This window comes from Pelobates fuscus, chromosome 2, assembly GCF_036172605.1.
Source record: "Pelobates fuscus isolate aPelFus1 chromosome 2, aPelFus1.pri, whole genome shotgun sequence".
In the NCBI taxonomy this organism is placed as follows: Eukaryota; Metazoa; Chordata; class Amphibia; order Anura; family Pelobatidae; genus Pelobates; species Pelobates fuscus.
The window spans coordinates 225,331,379-225,355,097 of NC_086318.1; the positions used below are offsets into that span (position 1 = coordinate 225,331,379).

The window sequence follows — 23,719 nt, forward strand, 5'->3', positions numbered from 1 at the left end:
GGAGGAAGGAGGAGGAGGGAGTCAGAGTGTGAACTCTGACTCCCATCCACCTGAGCCACCACTGGACCCCAGGGAAAGTCACCCCCTCCTGCACCTTAAAGGTAGGAAACAGGAGGATGACTTAAATATAATGTGTGTGTTTGTCTGTGTATGTGTCTTTGTATGTATGTCTTGTGTGTGTGTGTCTGTCTGTGTGTATGTGTCTGTATGTGTGTGTCTGTATGTGTGTCTTATGTACGTGTCTTTGTATGTGTGTGTGTGTGCGTGTGTGTCTGTCTGTATATATGTGTGTATGTATGTGTGTCTTGTCTTTGTATGTATGTGTTGTGTGTGTATGTGTCTTTGTATGTATGTGTAAGAAAAAACTCACAGGCACTCCAACTTCAAGCCGCAGGCAGATTTATTATGACAGAATGCAACGCAACGTTTTGACCGGAAAGGTTTTTTTCAAGCTTGAAAAAGACCTTTCCGGTCGAAACGTTGCGTTGCATTCTGTCATAATAAATCTGCCTGCGGCTTGAAGTTGGAGTGCCTGTGAGTTTTTTCTTCTTGGATTATTGTACTGGGATTGCTGGTCCTGCTCTGGAGCACCCTTGGCCGTTGGGACTGAGTGCGGTTCTCATCACTTACTCTGCTCATTTGTATGTATGTGTGTCATATGTATGTGTGTCTTGTGTCTGTCTGTATGTGTGTATGTGTCTTTGTATGTATGTCTTATGTGTGTGTCTTTATATGTGTGTGTCTGTATGCATGTCTGTGTGTGTCTGTATGAATGTGTGCCTGTCTGAATGTATGTGTCTTGTGTGTGTGTGTGTGTCTGTATGTGTGCCTGTCTGTGTGTCTGTATGTATGTGGGTGCCTGTTTGTCTGTCTGTATGTGTGTCTTGTGTGTGTGTGTGTGTCTGTATGTGTGTATGTGTGTCTTGTGTGTGTGTCTGTATGTGATGTAGAATTATTAAAAAATCTTTATTGTACTTGTATTGAATTATTGCACTAACTCGATTTTAACCTGATACTGTGACAAACCCTCCATTTTGTCCTCATAACCTGACTTCTCCATATGAAAACTACATTACATGACAGAATTGCTCAGCACATCTAACACAATAGACAAAGACTGTATTCTCCATAAAGATATGACTAACTCAGGAACTGCTGAATTTCCCCTAACTCGCAACATAGTATAAATTGAAGGCCATGAGAACACTGTAGTAATGAAATGTTCTATTCATAAGAGACCTTGCACCTGACCACAAGATCTGACATCACCGACCATGTAAAATGACGCTCAAGACCCCCTTGTCCCCACCCGTGTCCAAAATAATACCACCTCTTGGTGGGTGGACACGAAGCTAACCACTTAGTTTTTTATCCAATTAATTATATTGATAGGTGGATACTAACCCAGACACTTAACAATTAATCCAATTAATGATGTTTATTCACTGATATCTTGATAATCAATGATGACGAAAATGTCTCTTAAAAGGGCCTGCGCGCCCTCTGATTCTTCACTTGCCAATAAATTTCCTCGAAGTTATTTTAACCTGAACTCCGTGTGTCAGACTTAATTACTTCAGCGTATATATGCAATTCAATTCTTTTAATTTGGACAGGAACAGATAGACATTTAACCATTTTGGTTTACAGAAAAAGTACCATAACAACTTTGGCGCCCGAACAGGGACTCCGGGCTATGTCTGGCCGGTGAGCCGTCCTAAGGAAGACGCTGTTGGACGGAGGAATCCAGGGGGAAGGAAAGGAGATTGATCACCTCCAGGTACACGGTAGAGACTACTGCAGAGCCACCGGTATGTTCCGGCCCCTTTGATTGACCCGTCCACGTGTCTGTGACTGCTTCCCGGGAGGACATCAAAGACAGGTAATATCTTGCCCGGAGTCTTATTACCCTTTGTTACCTGCATTTAGTCTATCTGTTACCTGGGTGTGTCTGTATTGGCATGGTCTAGTTTGGTTGCCCGGGCTGAATGTTTATTTGTTTCCCCTTTTTGGGATAAAAGGGGGGGTGGACCCGTGGTAGTTTGCCTGGGGGTCCTGTGTTTGTCTGTTTCCCCTTTTTGGGATAAAGGGGGTATGGACCCGGGGGATTTGCCTGGAGTCCTGTTGCCTGTTTTACCCCTTTTAGGAGGTGGCTGTAGGGAAAAAGGGGGGTAGACCTGTGGAAGTTTTCCTGGGGGTCTTCTTTGCCTGTTTACCTCTTTTAGGAGCCTCGTGGCTGTGGCTGTAAGGAAAAAGAGGAGTGTTGGAACTGTGGATTTTGTGTAGACTCATAATTTCCTGTGATCCTCCTTTGTGTCACTTTGATAGCCTAGCTAGCTTCTTTGTGCACGTAGCTCTGCTTGCAGAGAGGTGGTAACCCACAGCCTCGAGTGCTGAGGCTGGTGGAATTCCAAACTTTTTATTTTGTGGTAGGGGACTTAGTCTTGTGGCAGGGGGCTCTGTTTCCTGGGGGGATTCAAGTAGGCATTGCTTGTTTTCCGCATCACGAGGTAGTGAGACTTATAAAGTGGGTTTTATAGGGGCACTACGAGGGTGAGGGTGGCGCGGCCACTTTTAAAGTGGACTGCTGTACTGAGGGAGGCATAGGGATTTCGGACCGGTGTTAGCTGTTATCCTTGGCCGTTGGTAGTGAGACTTACGAAAGTCGTTCTTCCGTGCGGGGACACTACGAGTTTGAGGGAGGTGACTTTGGAGTAAGCACATGAGAAGGAAAGGGATTACTGTCGATTTCATTTGAATTGTGATGCATGCACTGTATTTCATTTGTATTGTTGTCTTGTTTGTTTAATTAGGAGTCATCCAAACTCCTGTGTCTGTCTCTAAGGATTTTTCCTTACCTTTTACCTTTTCTACACTTCCTGTACTATTATACTATCCACTCCCATTCCTCTTAAAAGAGAAGTGATTGGTCACACACTTCTCACCTCACTCCAATCCGTGTCTACCACCCCGGGTAGGCGGATTCAGTGACTAGTCTACGTTTTGGGAAGACGCACTTGAGAAGGGCCCACAATTCTCGGGTGGCAGTCGAGCATTGTAGACGTTCCTGTTCAATTTTCCTTGTCTTTCCCTATATCTAGGACGCTGGTGTAGGGGGAAAGGGATTATGGGGCAGGATTTAAGTAAGCCCAGTAAGGGCTGGTTAGCATGTGATTTAGTTGATGACAGAGAGGGTGAGGAGATGGTTAAAGGTGTTGAAAAGATTGCAAAAGTATGTAAAATTGCTGTGCCGACATGTGGCAGATTGCAACCAGAAAGTTGGCGTAGATTATTGATGGAGAAGAGAGGCAAGCTTGCAAATAATGATTTATTAAAAACAGCTGAAGCATGGTACAGAGTAGCGAAGGCTATTCAGCAAGAAGGTTGGGTTGAGGAAGAAATAATTCACAAGGGTGTGAAATTGTTTGTGTACCATAATAACTGTGTCGCTGGGGCTTGTCCTCAGCCAGCGCCCCAAAATGGCGCCCAGGGGATGTCTATCCCCAAGGTTCAGTCAGCAATGGGAGATTGCCAGCTGACTATGTATCCCACTCCCAATCCTCCCAACCCCCATCCCGTCACCTCTCCCGTTTGCCCGGTCCTAAATTCTGATGGATCTTACTTTTCCCCTTCTCCTTCCCCACCATTCCCATCATCCTCATCCATCCCTAAACCACCCTCTATGTCTAATGCTAACATCTCATCTGCCATTCCTTCCCCCCACTTTGCCTCCGTTGATAATCCTTCCCTCCCATCTGCATCTGCCCAGTTCACTAATCCCTCCTCCCCTGCCACTGTCAATCTTGCTGATCCCACTCCGGCTCCTCCTTCTTCACCCGCCTCTACTGATTCTTCTCCATCCTCTCCCTTGCCCGCCCCAACCACGACCCAGGTTCCCACCCCCTTTGCTAACCCCTACCCAACCTTCCTGCCCACTCCAGGTTCCGCCCCAGCCCCCACCCAGATGGCTTGGCCATACCCCTACCCATACCCCATGTCCATGCCCTATCCCAATTATCCATACCCCTTTCCCCAAGCCACTCCCCAGGTTCCGGTCATGCCCAGTCCGGTACAGTCTGCCCCGGATGTGCCCACATCCAACATGGCCGCCACTTCTTCCCTTAACCCCAATGCAACTTCCTTCCCCGCCTCCAATATGGCGGCCCCCAGTCATTCAGCACCCCTGATGCCGGTGCTTCCCGGTGATTACCGATCCCACGATTATGACCCAATGGCAACTCCCGCCTCCGGGACTCCCTCTCATCCCCCGGCTCTGTCACCTCAAGTGATCCCCTCACGCAGAAGGGCCCAGATCGTAGAGTTAGATGAGGAAGAGGATGACAGGGATGACAGGCTGTCTCAGGATTCATTAGAGGCTGAAAGAGTCTCGACCCACCGCTCTATTGAAGATCCCTTCGGCCATAAGGGTCGGGGAGAGCGGGCCCCTCCTAAATATGTTGCTTTTAATCCCACACAAGCTAGTGCTTTAATGAAATCTCTCCCTGACCCAGAGAAGCAGCCTATGCCTTTTTACCGAGGGATAGTTCAGATACAAAAGACTTATTCCGCCGCCTGGCGTGACTTACTGAGCATTTGTGCTATTAAAGCAGGGGATGCATATTGGCCCAGCATGGCCCGCCACCTCAGTACAGATCTGCTTACAAGTGATGTTGATTACCCCTCCGGAGTAACATTTTGCAATCAATTACGTGACTGGGCAAAAGATAAACTTGCAGATCAGGCTGCTGGTCTTACTGACCAGTACAGGATGGTTCAGGATCTCCGTGCTGTCAATGAAGCTACTGTCCTGGACACCCCTCTTGTACCAAACCCTAATACTCTGCTCTCTGGAGTCCCTCCATCTGCACAGTATTTCACAGTCATTGACCTGGCTAATGCCTTTTTCAGTGTTCCACTGGATCCATCCTGTCAATACCTGTTTGCTTTCACCCATGAAATGCAACAGTATACATGGACTGTCATGCCCCAAGGGGCTCCAAATTCTCCAAGTCAATTTGCCAAAGCCATGTGTACTATCCTTGACCCATGGCAAGCTGAACACCCAGAAGTTGTTTTACTCCAGTATGTGGATGATTTGCTGCTCTGTGGAGATGATATACCCACTACTGAAAAGAGTTCAATTAGTCTGCTTTGCTATTTGGCAGAACAAGGATGTAAAGCTTCACTTCTCAAACTGCAGTTCGGTCAACCTTCAGTGATTTTCCTTGGACATTGCCTATCTCAAGGTACCAGACATCTCACTCGGGACAGAGTCAGAGCAATTCTGGACATTCCACCCCCAAGGACTTCAAAATCTCTTCATGCCTTCTTAGGCCTCATTTCCTACTGCAGAGCATGGATCCCAGAGGCCTCTCTGCTTATGCAACCTCTCTATGATGCACTCAAGTCAGACCCATTCGGCCTGACCAACGAAGCTCTGGGCAACTTCAAATCTCTTAAACGTGCCATTGCTTCTGCTCCTGCCTTGGGCCTACCAGACTATACCAAGCCTTTCAAATTATTTGTCTCTGAAAGACTAGGCCATGCTACAGGAGTTCTTACCCAAACCAATGAATTAAGAGGCCGCCAGAGGCCTATTGGATACTTTTCATGCCAACTGGACATTGTGGCTAGAGGGACCCCTTCCTGCCTTAGGGCTGTTTTTGCTGCAAGAGAACTCATTGAAAGAACCTCAGACCTGGTCCTTGGCCACCCTTTAATTGTTTTGGCCCCTCATGACATCTCTGCCATTATCAACCAAGTCCAGCTCAAGCACGTGTCTCCTGCTAGACACCTGCGTCTGCAATGTCATCTTCTTCTGCCTGACAACATTTCTATACAAAGATGTCAAGTTCTTAACCCATCCACTCTTCTTCCACTCCCTGAGGGGGGTATCTACTATGGATTTGTCACAGATGAAACCTACATCTACCTTCTCTGTGGATGTATCAAGAAAATGCATCCACACTTAACTTTTTACAAAGACAAGACACCTCTCTGTGAAGGCCCGGATTATGCCTTCTGTACCATGTGGTACAAGCCAGACATTACTCCTGAACCTTGCTATGAAGATGAGCTTTACCACTGGTTTGAAGTAAAGCTCACTGCCCAAGATTTCTATTGTGACTCTGAAGGCAACAGCATGGTCCTGATCCAACTGCCCCCAGAGCTCAATTACCTATACCGCCATTGGGATACTGCTATTCCACATCTTCCTGTTACCAAGTTGAAGACAAGATCATGGAATGACCTTGGGCCCATGGCAAAATTATGGGCCACCATGGATGAATCACAACTACAGGAAAATGGCATTGCCAAATACCCAGCAACTGACCTTCTTGAAGCATGGCCACGCCATTTCCTGGAAAAGGAATTTAAAGACCTAGTTATAGTGAATGACTATGACCCAGAAACTCCTCATGACTGTTTCGAACAGATGAAAATGGAAACAGTGCACTTACCAACTGTGCATGAGAATCCATTACCGGATCCGGATTTTACTCTGTTTGTGGATGGTTCAAGGTATGCTGATGAAGAAGGAAAATACCACACAGGATATGCCGTAACCACAACAGAGGAAGTTCTCAAGTCATCACCTTTACCGCCAGCAATGTCTGCGCAAGAAGCTGAATTGCAAGCCCTGACTTCAGCATGCAAGATTTCCGAAGGAAAGCGTGCCAACATCTATACAGATTCAAGATATGCTCTGGGTGTGGCACATGACTTCGGCCTCATTTGGAAGACAAGAGGATTTCTTACCACTGCCGGTACACCAGTCAAACACAGCTCTGCAATCAAGGAACTAATGGATGCCCTCCTACTCCCTGAAGAAGTGGCCGTTTTGAAAGTTAAGGCACATGGGAAATTGGATTCAGATGAAGCTAAGGGCAACCATTTAGCTGACCAGGCTGCTAAGAAAGCGGCCAGAGATTTGCAGGAAGTGGATGAAGAAGTGTCCGGTCAAGAAGAAGAAGTTCCTATCTTTACCTTGCAAACAAGCTGCAATTACTCCTGAAGAAATCCAGAAATGGAAGAAGAAAGGAGCTGTCCTAAAGGACGGAATTTACTACAACAATTCTAAATTTTGCCTTCCAAGAAACTTATACCCAGCAGTTGTACAATGGGCACATGGGCCTGCACATCTGTCAAAAGACCTAATGGCCGCCCTCATTCAAAAGTATTATGAAGCACCTGGAATCACAACTCTGATCAACAGCTTCTGCAAGACCTGTGTCATTTGTGCAAAATGCAATCCAGGAAGACCAATCAGGGTGCCTGCAAAGCACCTAGCAAAACCCATGTATCCATTCCAGAGAATTCAAATTGACCACATTCAAATGCCCAAGAGTGGGCCTCATGAATATGCACTAGTAATAGTGGACATGTTCTCAGGCTGGCCAGAAGCCTACCCTGTGACCAATATCACTGCAAAAACGACCGCAAAACGCCTACTTACAGACATTGTATGCAGATTTGGACTTCCAGAAGTTATTGAAAGTGATCAAGGTCCAGCCTTTACAGCAACATTGACTAACGACATTTGGACTGCTCTGGGGGTGACCCTAGCCTTCCATACCACTTACCACCCACAAAGTAGTGGTAAAGTAGAGCGCATGAACGGCACTCTAAAAGCCAGAATGTTAAAAATGTCACAAGAAACAAAGATGCCCTGGCCAGAAACCCTGCCAATAGCTTTGTTCAGCGTTAGGCACACACCTAGAGGGAAGCACTCGTTATCCCCATATGAAGTTCTATTTGGGACAGCACCCAGACTAGGTTGTTATTATCCACAGCAGTTACAGCTTCAATCTGATGTTTTAGTAGACTATGTAACTGAACTTGCAAATGTCTTGAACAAAATACATGCCCAAGTTTTCTCTTCAATTCCAGATCCTGATTTGGACACAGGTACCCATAACCTGCTTCCCGGAGATTGGGTTCTGGTCAAGAAGTTTGTGCGGAAAAATACCCTGGAACCAAGATTTGACGGGCCATTCCAAGTTCTCCTGATCACCGCAACCTCCGTCAAAGTGGCCGGCAAGCCACATTGGATCCACGCTTCCCACTGCAAGAAGTCTCCTGCCCCAGAGGAAGCAGATGCCGCACAACCATGTACCTCTGGTACATTGTCTCCTTAATTAGTTTAATTAAGGCCCAACAAGTAGCCATTACTAAAGATGTTAGTGGGTACACCTTCTGGTATAATTCATCATGTACCCGTGTGGCTACCTATACCTTTGATTATTGTGACATCGTAGAATGCCCATTCTCTACAACACAAATCCAGAACATCTATAGAGATATCCCTCATGCAAAAGACCCATATGTTTGTGTAGTTGACAGACAATGGGGGCACAATTGTGACCATTGGGGGGCGGCGGGATGGAATGCCGGGCCTGCCTGGGGTTACAAGCCAAAAAGTGCCTTATCTAAAGTAGATGATCATGGTAGGTCCCTCCTTCAAAGAATGACCCTGAGAAAGCCTGGAGGAGGCACACCAATGAAATTAATTCTAAACATTGAGCATCCAAGTCCAACAGATACAGACCGATATGTATTAGGAATGTATTGGAAAAAGGGTTCCTATACTAAATTAGGGCATTTCTACCTTAGAGACATGTGTAATTCCTCTGAGTGGCAAGGAGCTACTCACATGGTCACAAACCCATTAAAACCACACATTCAGTCCTTTAAGGACATGATGGCCATTGCTAACCCCACCTTTGAAGATACCATGGCCGTTGAAACAGGTTTTAATGACGTTAACTTATGGTTAGAATGGATGAAATATAATGCCAATAAGCATAACAGAACCGCATGCTATGTGTGTGGTGGTGCCCGGCCTCATCTGGGCACTGTGCCTTTAACCCTGCCAGTAAATGTAGAAAATTGTGTTTTAAGTCTTTTTGCCTACCGATACAATTTTAACAGGTCCATATGTCAAGCATGGACAGCAGAGTATCCTCTTCTAGCGAAAGATGTCAAACCCCCTAATGGTATTACCGTATATAAAGGTAATTACACTTGCTATGCCATGTATGATGGGATTGGTAAATTTGTGGGTAACTTTTCTAAAGGTTATTGTGCTACATACAGAACTGTTCCTGTAAACTTGTTGCAACATCACACTAGGTCACTGGGAGACATTTACTGGTTGTGTGGGGATTTACAGCTAAGATCCAGAATGGACACGGAGTGGTGGGGGGAGTGTACTTTGGCCAAGGCCATTATGCCTATACACATTATTTCTGACACACACCCCAACACCCATAAGTCCAGCCACACTAAGGTTAAGCGTGAGGCCCCAGTAAAAGGAAGTTTTGACCCTCACATTTACATTGATGCCATTGGGGTGCCTAGGGGGGTACCCAATGAGTTTAAAGCAAGAGATGAAGTTGCTGCAGGATTTGAATCAATTTTTACCATAGTAACCGCAAACAAGAATTTAAACTGGATAAATTACATCTATTACAACCAACAGCGTTTTGTTAATTACACCAGAGATGCCCTCCAGGGATTAGCCGAACAGTTACAGGCCACATCCCAAATGGCCTTCCAGAATAGAATGGCCCTAGATATGATCCTAGCCGAAAAAGGAGGAGTATGTAAAATTTTGCCTGACACCATGACATGTTGTACCTACATCCCAGAAAACACAGGCCCTAATGGTAAAGTTACTTTAGCCATAGCAAAATTGAATGACCTCTCAGAAGAGTTGAAAAGGAATTCTGGGATAAAAGATCCCTGGGACAGATGGTTTGGTTGGATGACAGGTTGGCAAAAGGCTTTAATGCATATTGGTATAGCAATACTAATTTTTCTTTTTATCTTTGCTCTTCTCTTTTGCTGTATCTTCCCTTGTCTAAGGAAAGCCCTCACGAAGACTGTTGACCAAGCGGCACCCACTTTCACACATCTTGAAGTTGATGACCAAGATTTTCAAGATCTCAACTCACCCTGTTTGCCGCTGCAATCTATCCCTTTTGTTGATAAAGTGCGAGAGTTCTAGGAAGGGACCACCTTAGGGACAGCATCTGTCAGTGAATGGTAAAGGCCCCGTGTGGAGAAGTAGTGGGTTAGCCGCCATGGGCCACCCATGGGTGTGAAGTGTTCGAGAGCCATACTGACAGGTGAATTAGCCTAGTAGGGTCAGAATTAGGGACAGACTTGCACTTTGCATTAACACCTAGCTAGCGGTCACGGGGTTTCTGTGCCTTTGGGCTAACACGTCTTCTGGTATTAACAAATAAAGTTTTTATCTCTTAGAATTTAACATTTCATAGGGGGGACTGATGTAGAATTATTAAAAAATCTTTATTGTACTTGTATTGAATTATTGCACTAACTCCATTTTAACCTGATACTGTGACAAACCCTCCATTTTTCCTCATAACCTGACTTCTCCATATGAAAACTACATTACATGACAGAATTGCTCAGCACATCTAACACAATAGACAAAGACTGTATTCTCCATAAAGATATGACTAACTCAGGAACTGCTGAATTTCCCCTAACTCGCAACATAGTATAAATTGAAGGCCATGAGAACACTGTAGTAATGAAATGTTCTATTCATAAGAGACCTTGCACCTGACCACAAGATCTGACATCACCGACCGTGTAAAATGACGCTCAAGACCCCCTTGTCCCCACCCGTGTCCAAAATAATACCACCTCTTGGTGGGTGGACACGAAGCTAACCACTTAGTTTTGATCCAATTAATTATATTGATAGGTGGATACTAACCCAGACACTTAACAATTAATCCAATTAATGATGTTTATTCACTGATATCTTGATAATCAATGATGACGAAAATGTCTCTTAAAAGGGCCTGCGCGCCCTCTGATTCTTCACTTGCCAATAAATTTCCTCGAAGTTATTTTAACCTGAACTCCGTGTGTCAGACTTAATTACTTCAGCGTATATACGCAATTCAATTCTTTTAATTTGGACAGGAACAGATAGACATTTAACCATTTTGGTTTACAGAAAAAGTACCATAACATATGTATGTATGTATGTATGTGTGCCTGTCTGTTATAGTGGGTTATAGTAAGTAATAGTAAGTGGGATACCTAGCTCAGCCTTCCTACTGGGCATTGCTATAAGGAAGGTTAAAAAAAATTAAAAAAAAGGGAAAAAAAGGTGGGAAGGGGAATTGAGGAGGGAGAGGAGGGGAGCTGACGCACAGATAAGAAATCATATTATGCGCAAACAGAGAAGTCGTATGAATATCACCGAAAGAGGAGACCTTTGTTTGTTCCTTACGAAAATCGAACCAGATATCAAATATTTAGTCTTGCAGCATCAACCTCAAGGATCTCATTAATCACTAGTAAATGTAATTTCAATTTACTTTATTGTTTTCTCATTAAACTTTATAAAGTTAAAAACATTATAAACATGCATTAAGTAGAAATAAAAAGATAAATGTACGTACATTTATTTTTTTTTAAAACACCCTCCTTTCTAAAAAATATTCTGCACTTGCGTGAAAACTGGTGGGCAGTAAGGAATTTTTTTCAACCAAAAAGATGCGTTAGTGGGCGGTAGGTAGAAAAAGTTTGACTACCGCTGCTCTAGACCTTCGTACCCATCACAAACATGTAAAAACAGTGCAAAAAACCCTGCTGAAAAATCGCCTATACTGCAAGCCACAAAAGTGCCAGTTTGATCAAACCGAAGTACAATTCCTCGGATATGTTATATCTCCCTCTGGTTTTAAAATGGATCCACGCAAACTGGAAGCAGTATTACAGTGGTCATTACCCAAAGGTCTTAAAGCCATACAGCGCTTCATTGCAAATTACTATCGCAGATTCATAAAGGCTTCTCATCTGAATCGCTCCTATTACTAATCTCACCCAAAAAGGAGCTAACTGTAAATCATGGCCAAAGGAGGCAATAGAAGCATTTGAAAAACTTAAATCTTTATTTGTTTCAGCACCCGTTTTAGCACATCCCGATCCCACCAAACCTTTTATTTTAGAGGTTGATGCATCAGAGACAGGTGTAGGGGCGATCCTGTCTTAACGAGAAAACCCTGATATGCCTCTGCATCCGTGTGGATTTTTCTCAAAATAGTTATCTCCGGCTGAGAAAAACTATGACATTGGGAACAGAGAATTATTGGCCATTATTTTAGCTCTTAAGGAATGGAGGCATCTCTTAGAACAGGGGTCCTCAAAATGTGGCCTTCCAGATGTTGCTAAACTACAACTCCCATGATTCTTGGAATTACATAAATAGTCAGAGAATCATGGGAGTTGTAGTTCAGAAACATCTGGAGGGCCACAGTTTGAGGACCCCTGTTTTAGAAGGATCCAAGGAGCCACTTTTGATTTTCATGGATCATAAGAACTTGGCTTATATTGGGGATGCTAAGAGATTGTCTTCCAGACAGGCTAGATGGTCACTTTTTCTTTCTTGATTCAATTATGTTATCACTTATAGACCAGGCACTAAGAACACTAAGGCAGATGTGCTGTCTAGACAGTATGATACAGATGAGATATCTGACCAAGAGACATCTCCTATTGTGCCTCCTGAGTGTCTCATTGCTACAACAGTTTCGGAGGTGTCTTCTCTGCTCCTTTGGGCCATAATAGCATACCAAACTCAGACACCAGCAAAGAAAAACAACCAACAAACTGTTTGTCTCACCTTTACAGAGATCTGAGATACTCAGGTTATACCATGATAATATGACAGCTGGACAACCTGGGATACACAAAATCCTCTCTGCCATTACTAGAAAGTTTTGATGGCCGACACTCAGAGGTGATGTCAAAGATTACGTGGGAGCATGTCAAATATGCGCTGTTTTCAAGGTTCCTCACAGGTTATCTCCTGGGTTGTTACAGCCACTTCAAATACCAGAAGCTCCATGGACCCATCTGGCTATGTATTTCATTGTTGATCTCCCTAGGTCAAATGGATACAACACTATCCTTATGGTTGTGGATAGATTCTCCAAGGTGGCAAATTTTATACCTCTCAAAAAACTGCCATCATCACAGGATCTTGTCCTATTTTTACGTGAAATCTTTAAACTACATGGGATACCGAAAATAATAGTCACTGAAATGTTGGATTCCAGGATATCTAGAGGTGTATTATCTTATTTGGTAGATTGGTAGGGTTACAGCCCTGAGGAACGCTCTTGGATCCCTGCTGATGGAGTCCATGCTCCTCGTCTAGTCCGATCGTTTCACAACCGGTTTCCTAACAAGCCTGCTCCTTCCCTCTCGGTGTTTGGTCTTTGAGTGGGGGGTACTGTCACAGCCCACGGTTAGCGGCTGCATGCGGTCACGTCCAATCAGTGCGACCGTGCAGACAGGCTGAACTTACCTGCTCGCCAATAAGCTGTGAGCCGTTCCACATGGGTCTCCGTCCCCTCTGCTACAAAACAAAATGGCGCCGACCACGTGGTCGTGGACATTTATAGCCCCCCAGGGTTACGCAAACTTGTGTGTGTGCTGTCACAACGTCGACGCATACACACTGTAACAGATCACCTGGCACCCGACTGGGTACCTCCGTTGAAGGATGCTCCTAGCGCTTCCTGAGGGCTCCAAGCACTCCAGCCGACACCATAACCACTGTAGACTCCTCCAGAGACCAAGACAGGAACAAGCTCTTACAAGAGCTTAGTAGTGATATAGCAAGGGAGTATGACTAGCATAGCAATGCCTTGTAGCATATTCCCCCAGTAACGAGACAACACTTCGTTTTGAGGGTCAAGCAGAACTGCTCCAATACAATTTAAAGGGGCAGCAAGTCTTTTAAAATCCAATCTGCTAAAATAGTCTTTAACAGGCAATATCTTCCAAGGGCCATAGTCTTAAAGGGGCATTGTTCCCAAAAGTCACAGTATGTCCCCAGATGGTTCTTAAAGGGTCAGCAGCATAATAAAATACAATATGCCCAAATACTGTATTTAAAGGGTCAAATCTCCCAGGGGCCATAGTCAGCAGGCAGGAGGCAGGCAAACAGGCTTCTCCAATGCCCAGTGGTTAGGTTGGTTTCGCCACACACACGTTCTGGGGTCAGAGGTCACGCTCTGCCCAATCACAGCACAAGAAGGGATATTTAAATTCTGGAAGTTCCCTAGCTCATTGCCCTGGTTTCAGTTCCTGGTTCCTTAGAGTGAGTTTTCTTGTCTTATATTTGATCTTCCCAATATTTTGACCTTTCTTTCTCTTTCTTTCAACGTATTAATCCGGCCATTCTAAGGACCGGTTTACGTTCTGTCCTTTTGCTATTCTGTCTATTCTGTCTATGTAGATATTACATAGTTCTTCGTGCTGGACCACACTAGCAGTCATGACACTTCGCTGAACACAAATATTAACAAACAGTAAAATGTATTACAACGATGATATCATCAGTGAAAGTGAAGTTTTTTGCATTTTTCACACACAAACGGCACTTACACTGATGATATAATTCTTGTGATACATTTTACGGTTTTGAAACACTATGCCAAAATTGGCATTCAAATTAGTTTTTTGCATTTTTCACACCCAAACAAATATTAACGCTATAAATGGCCAGTGTTTGTGACTAAGTGGCTACTAAAAAAAACTGGACATACCCTATTTGCAATACCTTGGGTTGTCTACTATTGCAAATGGTATGCCATCATGGGGTAATTCTCATTCCTGGGCTACCATATGGTCTAAAACGCAAGGTAACCAATCTGGCGAATTTCAATGTGAAAAAACTGAAAAATGTAACATGCTATATTTGACCCTGTAACTTCCCAAAACACCATAAAACCTGTACATAGGGGGTACTGTTTTAAACGTGAGACAAATACAAATATGTGTATTTTATTGCAGTAAAAGCAAACAGTATCATGACGTTCACAGGTAAAATGTCATGCAGAACTAAAAAATAAAAAAATCTTAATTTCTCACATTTTTTATATTTTATTCATATTAAATTATGTTTCATAGCTAAATATTTGATGTTAAATGAAAGCCCTATTTCTCCTGAACAAAAATGATATATAATAAGTGTGGGCGCACTTAATATGAAAGAGATGAATTACGGTTGAACAGATAAAGTCAAATTCCAAGTTTTGTTTACGTTTTATTTTGATCAAAACGTGTACATTTGGCTCAGTCCTTAAGGGGTTAATATTTATTGCAGTGCTCAATATCTTGATCTACTAACTTTATTGTCAGTAATATTTGTATGTTTTTTTTTTTCTTTTTTGTATGTCTTATGTGTAGTGCAAAAATAAAGAAAAGGGAAAAGAACAAAAAATAGGAAGTTAAAAGAAGGAAAGGAGGGGAAAACAACTACTTTCTCTGCACCCCCAGGTTACAATGCAAGTGAAGCAGTCAACATTTGGAATCCTTGCAAAGACCCCAGAAGGTGATTGAGCCACATTAAGTCACTGATGAAATGAACATAAACTACATATTTTATAGCAGTAGTAATTTACTGGCAACTCTATAATGAACATTGACCAAGGAAGTCAAAACAGTTTTTACCTTTTCTCAGTACTGCTGCAACTCCAATCTGAATAACAGACCTCTGAAATCCATGAATGATAATATCGCACAATGTTCTGATGTTCCAAGCGAGCTAATGTTCGGACTTCTGATTCAGATTTCCTAAATTAAATCAAATAAAGCAACCCTTTAATATTTATTTTTTATTTACTACTCAAATACAATCTTGAAAATGGGTAGCCTATGGATACCACAAGCATAGTTTTCAGATGGATATACTTACTCGTCTTTTAGCTTTATTTGTTTTATAGCATAAAACATTTTGTCCACAATGTGCCTGGCTTTAAAAACCATTCCAAATGAACCTGAATCAAGCTTGGTTATGCTGTCAAACTCATCAAGAGGGCTAAAAACAAACAAACAGATTAATACAGCACTTAACAATTACATGACATATTTTACTTGTTGCTATGGCTAGTTATAAAACTACATAGCACTATGTTATGCTAATCCAGGAGTTATTGAATGCCCAATTGTTAATGCTAGGTGTTGTAAGTTTGTACTTGTTCTGTACATCTCAATAAAAGTTAATTATAGCACATACCGTTTAATGCTAACAAGGACATTTGCTGGATTAAGATCCCACCTACTTCTTCAAGGGTCATATGGATGTCCACAAGGGTCATATGAAAGTAGAGCAATATTCAAACAGGAAGTGGTTTGTGAAGAAATGGGTGACTCCACTCAAATGTGGAAAGGTTCAAGTTAAGAGTTGGAAGAGATTAGCCTAACAATCCTAAATACCCAGTTTATTAGAAGAGAGGATAATGCAGAAATATAAATGAGGCCCAACTTCCAACATCCACCCAAAAAAACCCAAAACATTTTCCATTTTCACTAAGCACTATTCTCCACTTACTATATACAGTCTACATTGTAGCATGCTTCTCCAGCTACATAATATTTTCTTTAGTGGCTAAAATGTCCTTTAATTACCTTTAATTATCTCAGCCCATCACCATGAAATTCACCTGCTACCTCTTGTCTCAACTCCCAATGTTAAAATTTTAGATGGAAGCTTACACTTTTTACTTATACTTTGCATTAATTAAGTAACTTTTCCCAGTGGTAGATTATGTTGGCACTTGATAAATTATGATGATGATGATGATAATAATAATAATAATAATAGGCTGATCAGGTATGTACAGGAAGCCTGTATAAGCAACAGTGCAATCAGAAATTATTCAGACTCCATTTTTTGTTGCAACCTTTTGTTAAAATTGTTTCCTTTTTTTCTCCACATCAATCTACATTCAATAATACGTAATTACAAAGCATAATCATAATTTTGAAAACTTTCCAAATGTATTAAAAAGAAAAACTGAAATATCACATTGACATGTCATCAGACCCTTTATTATGACACTTGAAATTAAGCTAAAATGCATCCTCTTTATCTGAATCATCTTTGAGATGTTTCTACACTGTGATTGCAGGCACCTGTGGCAAATTTAAAGGGACATTATAGTCACTAGAACAACTACAGCTTATTGTATTTGTTCTGGTGAGTACTGTAATTCCCTTCAGACTTTTTGCAGTAAACACTGTTTTCAGAGAAAATGCAATGTTTACATTACAACCTAGGAATAGCTCCACGGTCACTCCTCAGATGGCTGCTAGAGGTGCTTCCTGGGGCAGCTATTCAGTGTCTCCACCCTCTGCATGGAGACACTGAACTTTCCTCATAGAGATGCATTGATTCAATTAATCTCTATGAGGAGTTGCTGATTGGCCAGGGCTGTGTTTAGCTTTTGCTAGCCCTGCCCCTGATCTGCCTCCTTGACAATCTTAGCAAATCCAATGCTTTCCTATAGGAAAGTATTGTGATTTGTGTCACGGCAAGGGTGTATAATTTATTATTACACCCTTGGAATATTATCCTTTAATGTAATTTGTGTAGTAAATGGCACAAATTACAGAGATGTTATTGCTGAGGTCAACAGGGGTTACATCTTTTGAAGCTGGGACCCCATAGAGGTCAGTTGACAGTTGGCTCCCAGACTTGGTGTCGTCTAGTCCTTGGGGAAGGGGGATTATTATTACGCTGCATGTGTTTTACCTGCTTTATCCTGACTACCAGCGGAGATACCGTGATTATACTGTTACTCCGCTACAGTGAGTAATTAGGACTTCTGTATTTTATCCTTTTTGTTTTTATCTGTTGTTGGTGTAAATAACTTGTTTATCATATATTGTTATATGCACTGTGACTATTCTTTGTTCATAATAAACATTCATTTATTAAGTTCTGCCTTTGTCTGGTTAAGAATCACGTTACCTGAAGAGACTATTTAGTATTTTTGTAATTCCTTAAATATTGTACTAAGTAATATTTGGTGGGTTTTATTGTTGATTTACCTGGGGGACCAAGGCACTCCATTTATAAATTGTCTTGGTGGTGGCAGCGTTAAAATAGTAATAGTTATATTATTATGTTTAAGTGTGGGTGGTGTTAAAAAGGGGGATTTTGTCATTATTTTCGGTCTAGTGCAGACAAATAGTGTACTTGAACCCTTTCACCACCACAACTACGTCACGCACACTCTTGGAGCAGGGTGCGTTCGTGACAATTTGTATTTAGCAACACTTATGATGATATCAGTCAAGCAGGCAGACTGGAGTAAAGGTAATATTATACTATATTTATCGAGGGCAAGGGGCAGTCAGGGGGGCTAGATGGTGTTTTTAATACTATAGAATCAGGGATACATGTTTGTGTTCCTGACCCATTATTGTTTGCTTAATTGATTGGACATGATTTTGAAAGGCATCCACCAATATATTGTCTCCTAGCTGTTAATGCATAGCAGAGGAAAAACCAAGCCATGAGGTCAAATGTACTATCTTCAGAGCGCAGAGACAGGATTGTGCCAAGATTCAGACCTGGGGAAGGTTATAAAAACAAAATTGGCTGCATTGAAAGAGAGGTGACCAAGAACCCAATGGTCACTCTAGGTGAGCTTCAGAGATCATGTGTGGAGATGGGAGGTACTTGCAGAACAATAACCGTCACTGTAGCACTCTAACGATCTAGCCTTTATGGTAGTCTGCCCAGACGGAAGTTTTTCCTCACTGCAAGCCTGCTTGGAATTTGCAAAAAAGCACATAAAGGACTTCCACACTGTGAGAATAAGAGTCTCTGGTCTGATGAAACAGAGCTTGAACTGTGTAATGTCTGGAGGAAACAGGCACAATACCATCTCACCAGTAAAGCATGGTTCTGGTGGCATCATTCCTGTCTCTATACAATAAAAACAACACTCGCTAACAAAACTTCTCTTAACTAGGGTTTGACTTGGTGAACACCAATCGAGTAAGATACTGTAGTGTAATAGGGCTGGTTGTGGACCATCTTCTGCAGTTTTGTAAAATACTATATAAACTCTCAAACAGTAACGGGATAAGATGTCCTTACAAAACACACAGATAGCCATCCACTGCAACCACAGCTGTGGTACATCACTCCCACTGTTTTTGACTCTGTCTAGTTTAATTTATTACTTTATCATCTGCATCATATCACACCCTTTATTTTCTATCTCACCTGGATAATGTGTTAAAACAATCCATCTTGGCAGTTAAAAAGACACTATAGTCACCAACACAACTTTAGCTTGATGAAGCAGATTTTGTGCCCCTGTCTCACTGTCATCAAGTCTCACTGCTCAGTTCTCTGTCATTTGGGAGTTAAATCACCTTTGTTTCTGAACATGCAGCCCTAGCCACACCTCCCCTGGCTGTGACTGACACAGCCTGCATGAAAGAAAAAAAAAGGTAATTTTCAGCCAGACATTCGCTTACTTTAGACCTTTTTATTTTCTGCTCTGTAAATTGAACTTTAATCACACACAGGAGGCTCAATTATTACATCCACAAACAACAACTACCTTTGCAGTCTCCCAGGAGTACTTGACTTAACTGCTGAAGTCTCGCGAAACGATATCTACACATTTAAAGGGAAAATACAAAATAAAAGTTACATAAATTAAAATAATGCAAATCCATACACTCTTTGCAAATTCTTATACAATGACAAAATGTTTTTCAAAAATGTAACCAATGATTTTAATATTGTTGTATTTACATGACTTGGAATATTGTTTAAAAATGTATAGATTTATGGTTTGTTTGTTTGTTTTCAAAAGAATTGCAAAGGGCCCCCTGAAGCATGACGTTTATTTTGTGTAGTTGTTGTAATCCACAACACTCTTTCTGACAGAATAATCCCAATATCAGGAAAGAATGGAGTAGTAAAGAGATATGTGGAGGCGGTAAAAAAAAAAAAAAAAAAATCTAACTTATTAACTAAGTAAGAAACTAACCTTTAAAGTACAGTCTTCCTGGTGCCCTCATAGGGTAAGTAGTCAAACCATTTAAGAACTGTTTGACAACTTACCTGGGGTGTGCCTGGCAGCAGCCAACAACTCCTTTGGAGCTAGACGCTTCTACAAGGGTATTCTATTGGCTCCACTGAGCTAAAACCTGCCGTGAAGAGCTGGGTCATTAGCCGAAAGCATGAGATGAGCTCTCTGAGTAAATGAGCACCTCCTTCATCGCTGGGCATAGCTAGGTGCAGAGATTTCCGACTGCAGAAATATCAGGACTTAAGGTCAGGTCACCCAAGGGGTTGAACGTAGGAACATGTAATAGGCTGAGAGAAAAATAAATATTGTAATCTCCAACTAGGGAGATCTATGGTGCTGGTAATTTAATGAATGAACAACGTGATTGGAATAATAAATAAATATCTCTAAATTGGTTATGGTGGGTAATGGAGCGAGGGAAAAGTGGAACCAATTGTTCTAATTATATTTACATGTGCCCTTTAACAAAAACTATATACATGTATAACTCTATTGATCTTTTATTAAAAGTACGAAAATTAAAGGAACACAAAAAACCTTAAAGGGAAACTCCAGTGCTAGGAAAACAATCCGTTTTCCTGGCACTGCAGGTCCCCTCTCCCTCTCAATCCCCAACCTCTGGTTGCTGAAGGGGTGAAAACCCCTTCAGTAACTTACCTGAGGCAGCGACGATGTCCCACGTCGCTGCTTCCTCCTCCGCGCCGCTCCTCCTTTGCATTGCGTCGGCCGGTGGGCGAGACTGATCCCGCCCACCGGTCGGGGGAGACCTAATGCGCATTAGCGCTCCCCATAGGAAAGCATTGAAAATGCATTTCAATGCTTTCCTATGGGGAAATGAGCGATGCTGGAGGTCCTCACATAGCGTGTGCTAGAAACCAGGAAGTGCCCTCTAGTGGCTGTCCACTAGAGGTGGAGTTAACCCTGCAAGGTAATTATTGCAGTTTATAAAAAAAAACTGCAATAATTACACTTGCAGGGTTAAGAGTAGTGGGAGTCGGCACCCAGACCACTCCAATGGGCAGAAGTGGTCTGGGTGCCTGGAGTGTCCCTTTAAGATAGCTTGTAATAATTTGGTAGTATGATTTCTGCCTTAAATAATATTGCATAGGTCTTATTATAGCAAATGTTCTATTTGGTTATAGTCTTAACTGTCACTTTAAGGACCAAGTGCAACGAAGTAGTCTACTCCTCAGAGCAGATAGCTATCAAAAAGGTGAACGTATCAGAGTTTCCCTCAAACCTATAGGGATGTCATATTAACAAAAAAAGATACAATGCGAACTAAGCTGGGTAACAGAAAACAGGGGCTGTATTTATAAATATATCATACAGCCCATCCCCACTCTGTCCTTGTAATTGGTCAGAAGATCGCAATTAAGTAGGTGGTTAAACATTAACCTAATCTCTGCTACTGAGACCAATGAAGAACCAATATGTATCGAGCAGGGAAACATTCACTAAACAGTGGAAATAACGGTTTCCTCCAAAGGCTGTAATTGGTAGCAGAGTAACCTTGATATATGGATAGCCTACAGAATATGGAAAAATATGTACATAGGTGAAATATCTGCATCAAAAAGGAGCTAGGAAATGAGCAATAAGTAAATCCCAATGGATATAGTCTTTTTCTGCCGCTTTTCAAAAAACGCTTTTCAAAAAAACACAAAACAGAAAGTCCACCTAGATGGTTAGTGATTTCTGTATTCACATTATTTTAAAGTATCCATAAATTGTTAGCATAGAATCTCTAAGACAAAGGAGTGAAAAGAGCAAGCAGGTATACATGTGGTCACAAAAAGTGACTGCTGCTACTAGTCCCTAAGTCTCCTATTAACACCTTTGTGGGGGTTCTATGCTATGACTATCTCTATTAGGCACACACTCTCATTACTCACAGCCATACCATATTTAGCTCCACATTAGGAACAAAATAAGTTACCATATCCAAGTGAATAAAGGGTCTAAATACCCCAAACGTGCATAATAGTGTTAAAGTGAATTAAAAAAATAAATAGATGGTAACATGTAATGTTTCATTTGCTACCACTGGGGAGTCTGCTCAGAATACTTGTAGTTGCAGGACACAAGAATGTGACTTCCCCCAATAAGCAAATGGGAGACAGACAAACACACACTACATAATCTGTACATAAGTGTCACGTATTCATCCGCTTATAAAAATGTGGTTAATGGCATTTACTGTCCACACAAGAAAAGTTGTGCCGAGCAGCAACCAAATCCACAGAAGGGTTAATGCTGAGCAGCAATTATGCAAATGGGAACCTGGTAACTGCTTTTAGGGTCAAAAGCCGGTTACAGCCTATCAGATCTAGAGGAGGGGTATTTAGGCCCAGTTCTCATCCTGTTCAGTGCCCTGTCGTGGTTTCCCTTGTGGTTGTCTGAGAGCGCGTTCCTGATTCAAGTTTCTTCTGTTTTTTTTTTCTTTGGCTTTGATTTTGACTTCCCTGTATTCTGGTATCCCTGACTTCTGGCTTTCTCTTATCGTTGTGTCTCTTTCTGTATCCCCTGACCTCGGCAAGTATCCTGACTATTCTTTGGTACGTTAAGTCCGGCCATTCTAAGGCCCGGTAATATGTTACCTATTAGTCATCTGTGTGACACAATTCTACGTGCTCGATCAACTAGTAATCCTGACAATAATCAGTGAGGGAGGATGATAGGGCACTCTTGGAACCATGACTGCTACAGTGGTATGTTGTGGTTTCGATGCTTGGAATGTTCCTTTCACAGATAGCATTACATTTAGAATAACATATAAAGTGCTAAAACATGGGCAACCCTCCATCAGTTGTACCATATCCCACAATACCCTGCTTGCCTCTTACAGATTGCTGCTCTACAATAGCTGAATGGTCCAGGATGGATTTATTTGACAAAATGCATAGAATACCTCATTTGATGATGTTGGTGCACGTCCATTTTCGGAACTTCTTCTGTCTGCACTTTTGTCACCAGTGCTGTTAGATATTAAAAGTATTTACAAACCATTCCAAATAACAATACAAACAAAATGTCACACCAGGTTATTGCATTATAGTGAGTGAATACAGTGCATTTCAGAATTATGGCAAAACAGTTGAAATATAATTTGTTTTAAAATCAGTTCTGTTTTCAGTTTGACCATTTTAGCTTACAAATTACTATGTACAAGTTACACATTTTGTTAGTTTTTTTCCTTTCTTTACTACTGCTATTTAAGATTTGTCATACTGTTTTGACTTTATTTACTCTTGTAAAATGTAATTAAACTTTTAACTGTCATATTGCTATGTACAGGGATACGATGTTCCGAACATATACAAGATAGCCTTTTGTATACATCTCTTATTTCTAAAACAAATGTGAATTGCACAAAATTTATTTAATTAATAAAGCACGTGGAATATCCTTGTCTTGTAAAAGGCCAATTTTAATACTGAGTTTATTGTCCCCACTTTTACAGAAAGTCTTATCAGGCTAATTTCATCTAAGGCAAAGAAAAGGTTTTTTTGTTTTTGTTTTTTTTAACAGTAAGAGCAATAAGGATATGGAATTCTCTGCCTGAAGAGGTGGTTTTATCAGAGTCCATACAGATGTACAATTGGATAAATACTTACAAAAACATAACATACAGGGATATAATTTCTAATTAGTGAGGCAATAGCTGCTTGATCCAAGGAGACATCTGACTGCTATTTTGGGACTAGACGGAATTTTTTCCTAGTTTGTTGCAAAATTGGAAGACTAGGCTTTTTTTTTTGCCTTCTTTTGGATGAACAGAAAACATATGTGAGGAAGGCTGGATTTGATGGACGCAAGTC

The 23,719-nt window shown here is 41.7% G+C and overlaps 1 protein-coding gene across 1 annotated transcript in view; it reads right to left on the reverse strand.

The window, feature by feature from the left end:
• The window catches only part of LOC134587098 (interferon-induced, double-stranded RNA-activated protein kinase-like), a 159,703-nt gene that overhangs the window by 52,471 nt on the left and 83,513 nt on the right, over positions 1–23,719 (reverse strand). Inside the window, exons 9-12 of the mRNA XM_063443220.1 lie at positions 22,810–22,876; positions 19,422–19,477; positions 15,755–15,877; positions 15,511–15,633 (exon numbers count right to left, since the gene is read on the reverse strand). Of these exons, the coding sequence (XP_063299290.1) occupies positions 15,511–15,633; positions 15,755–15,877; positions 19,422–19,477; positions 22,810–22,876 (369 nt within the window). The remainder of the gene's footprint in view (positions 1–15,510; positions 15,634–15,754; positions 15,878–19,421; positions 19,478–22,809; positions 22,877–23,719) is intronic.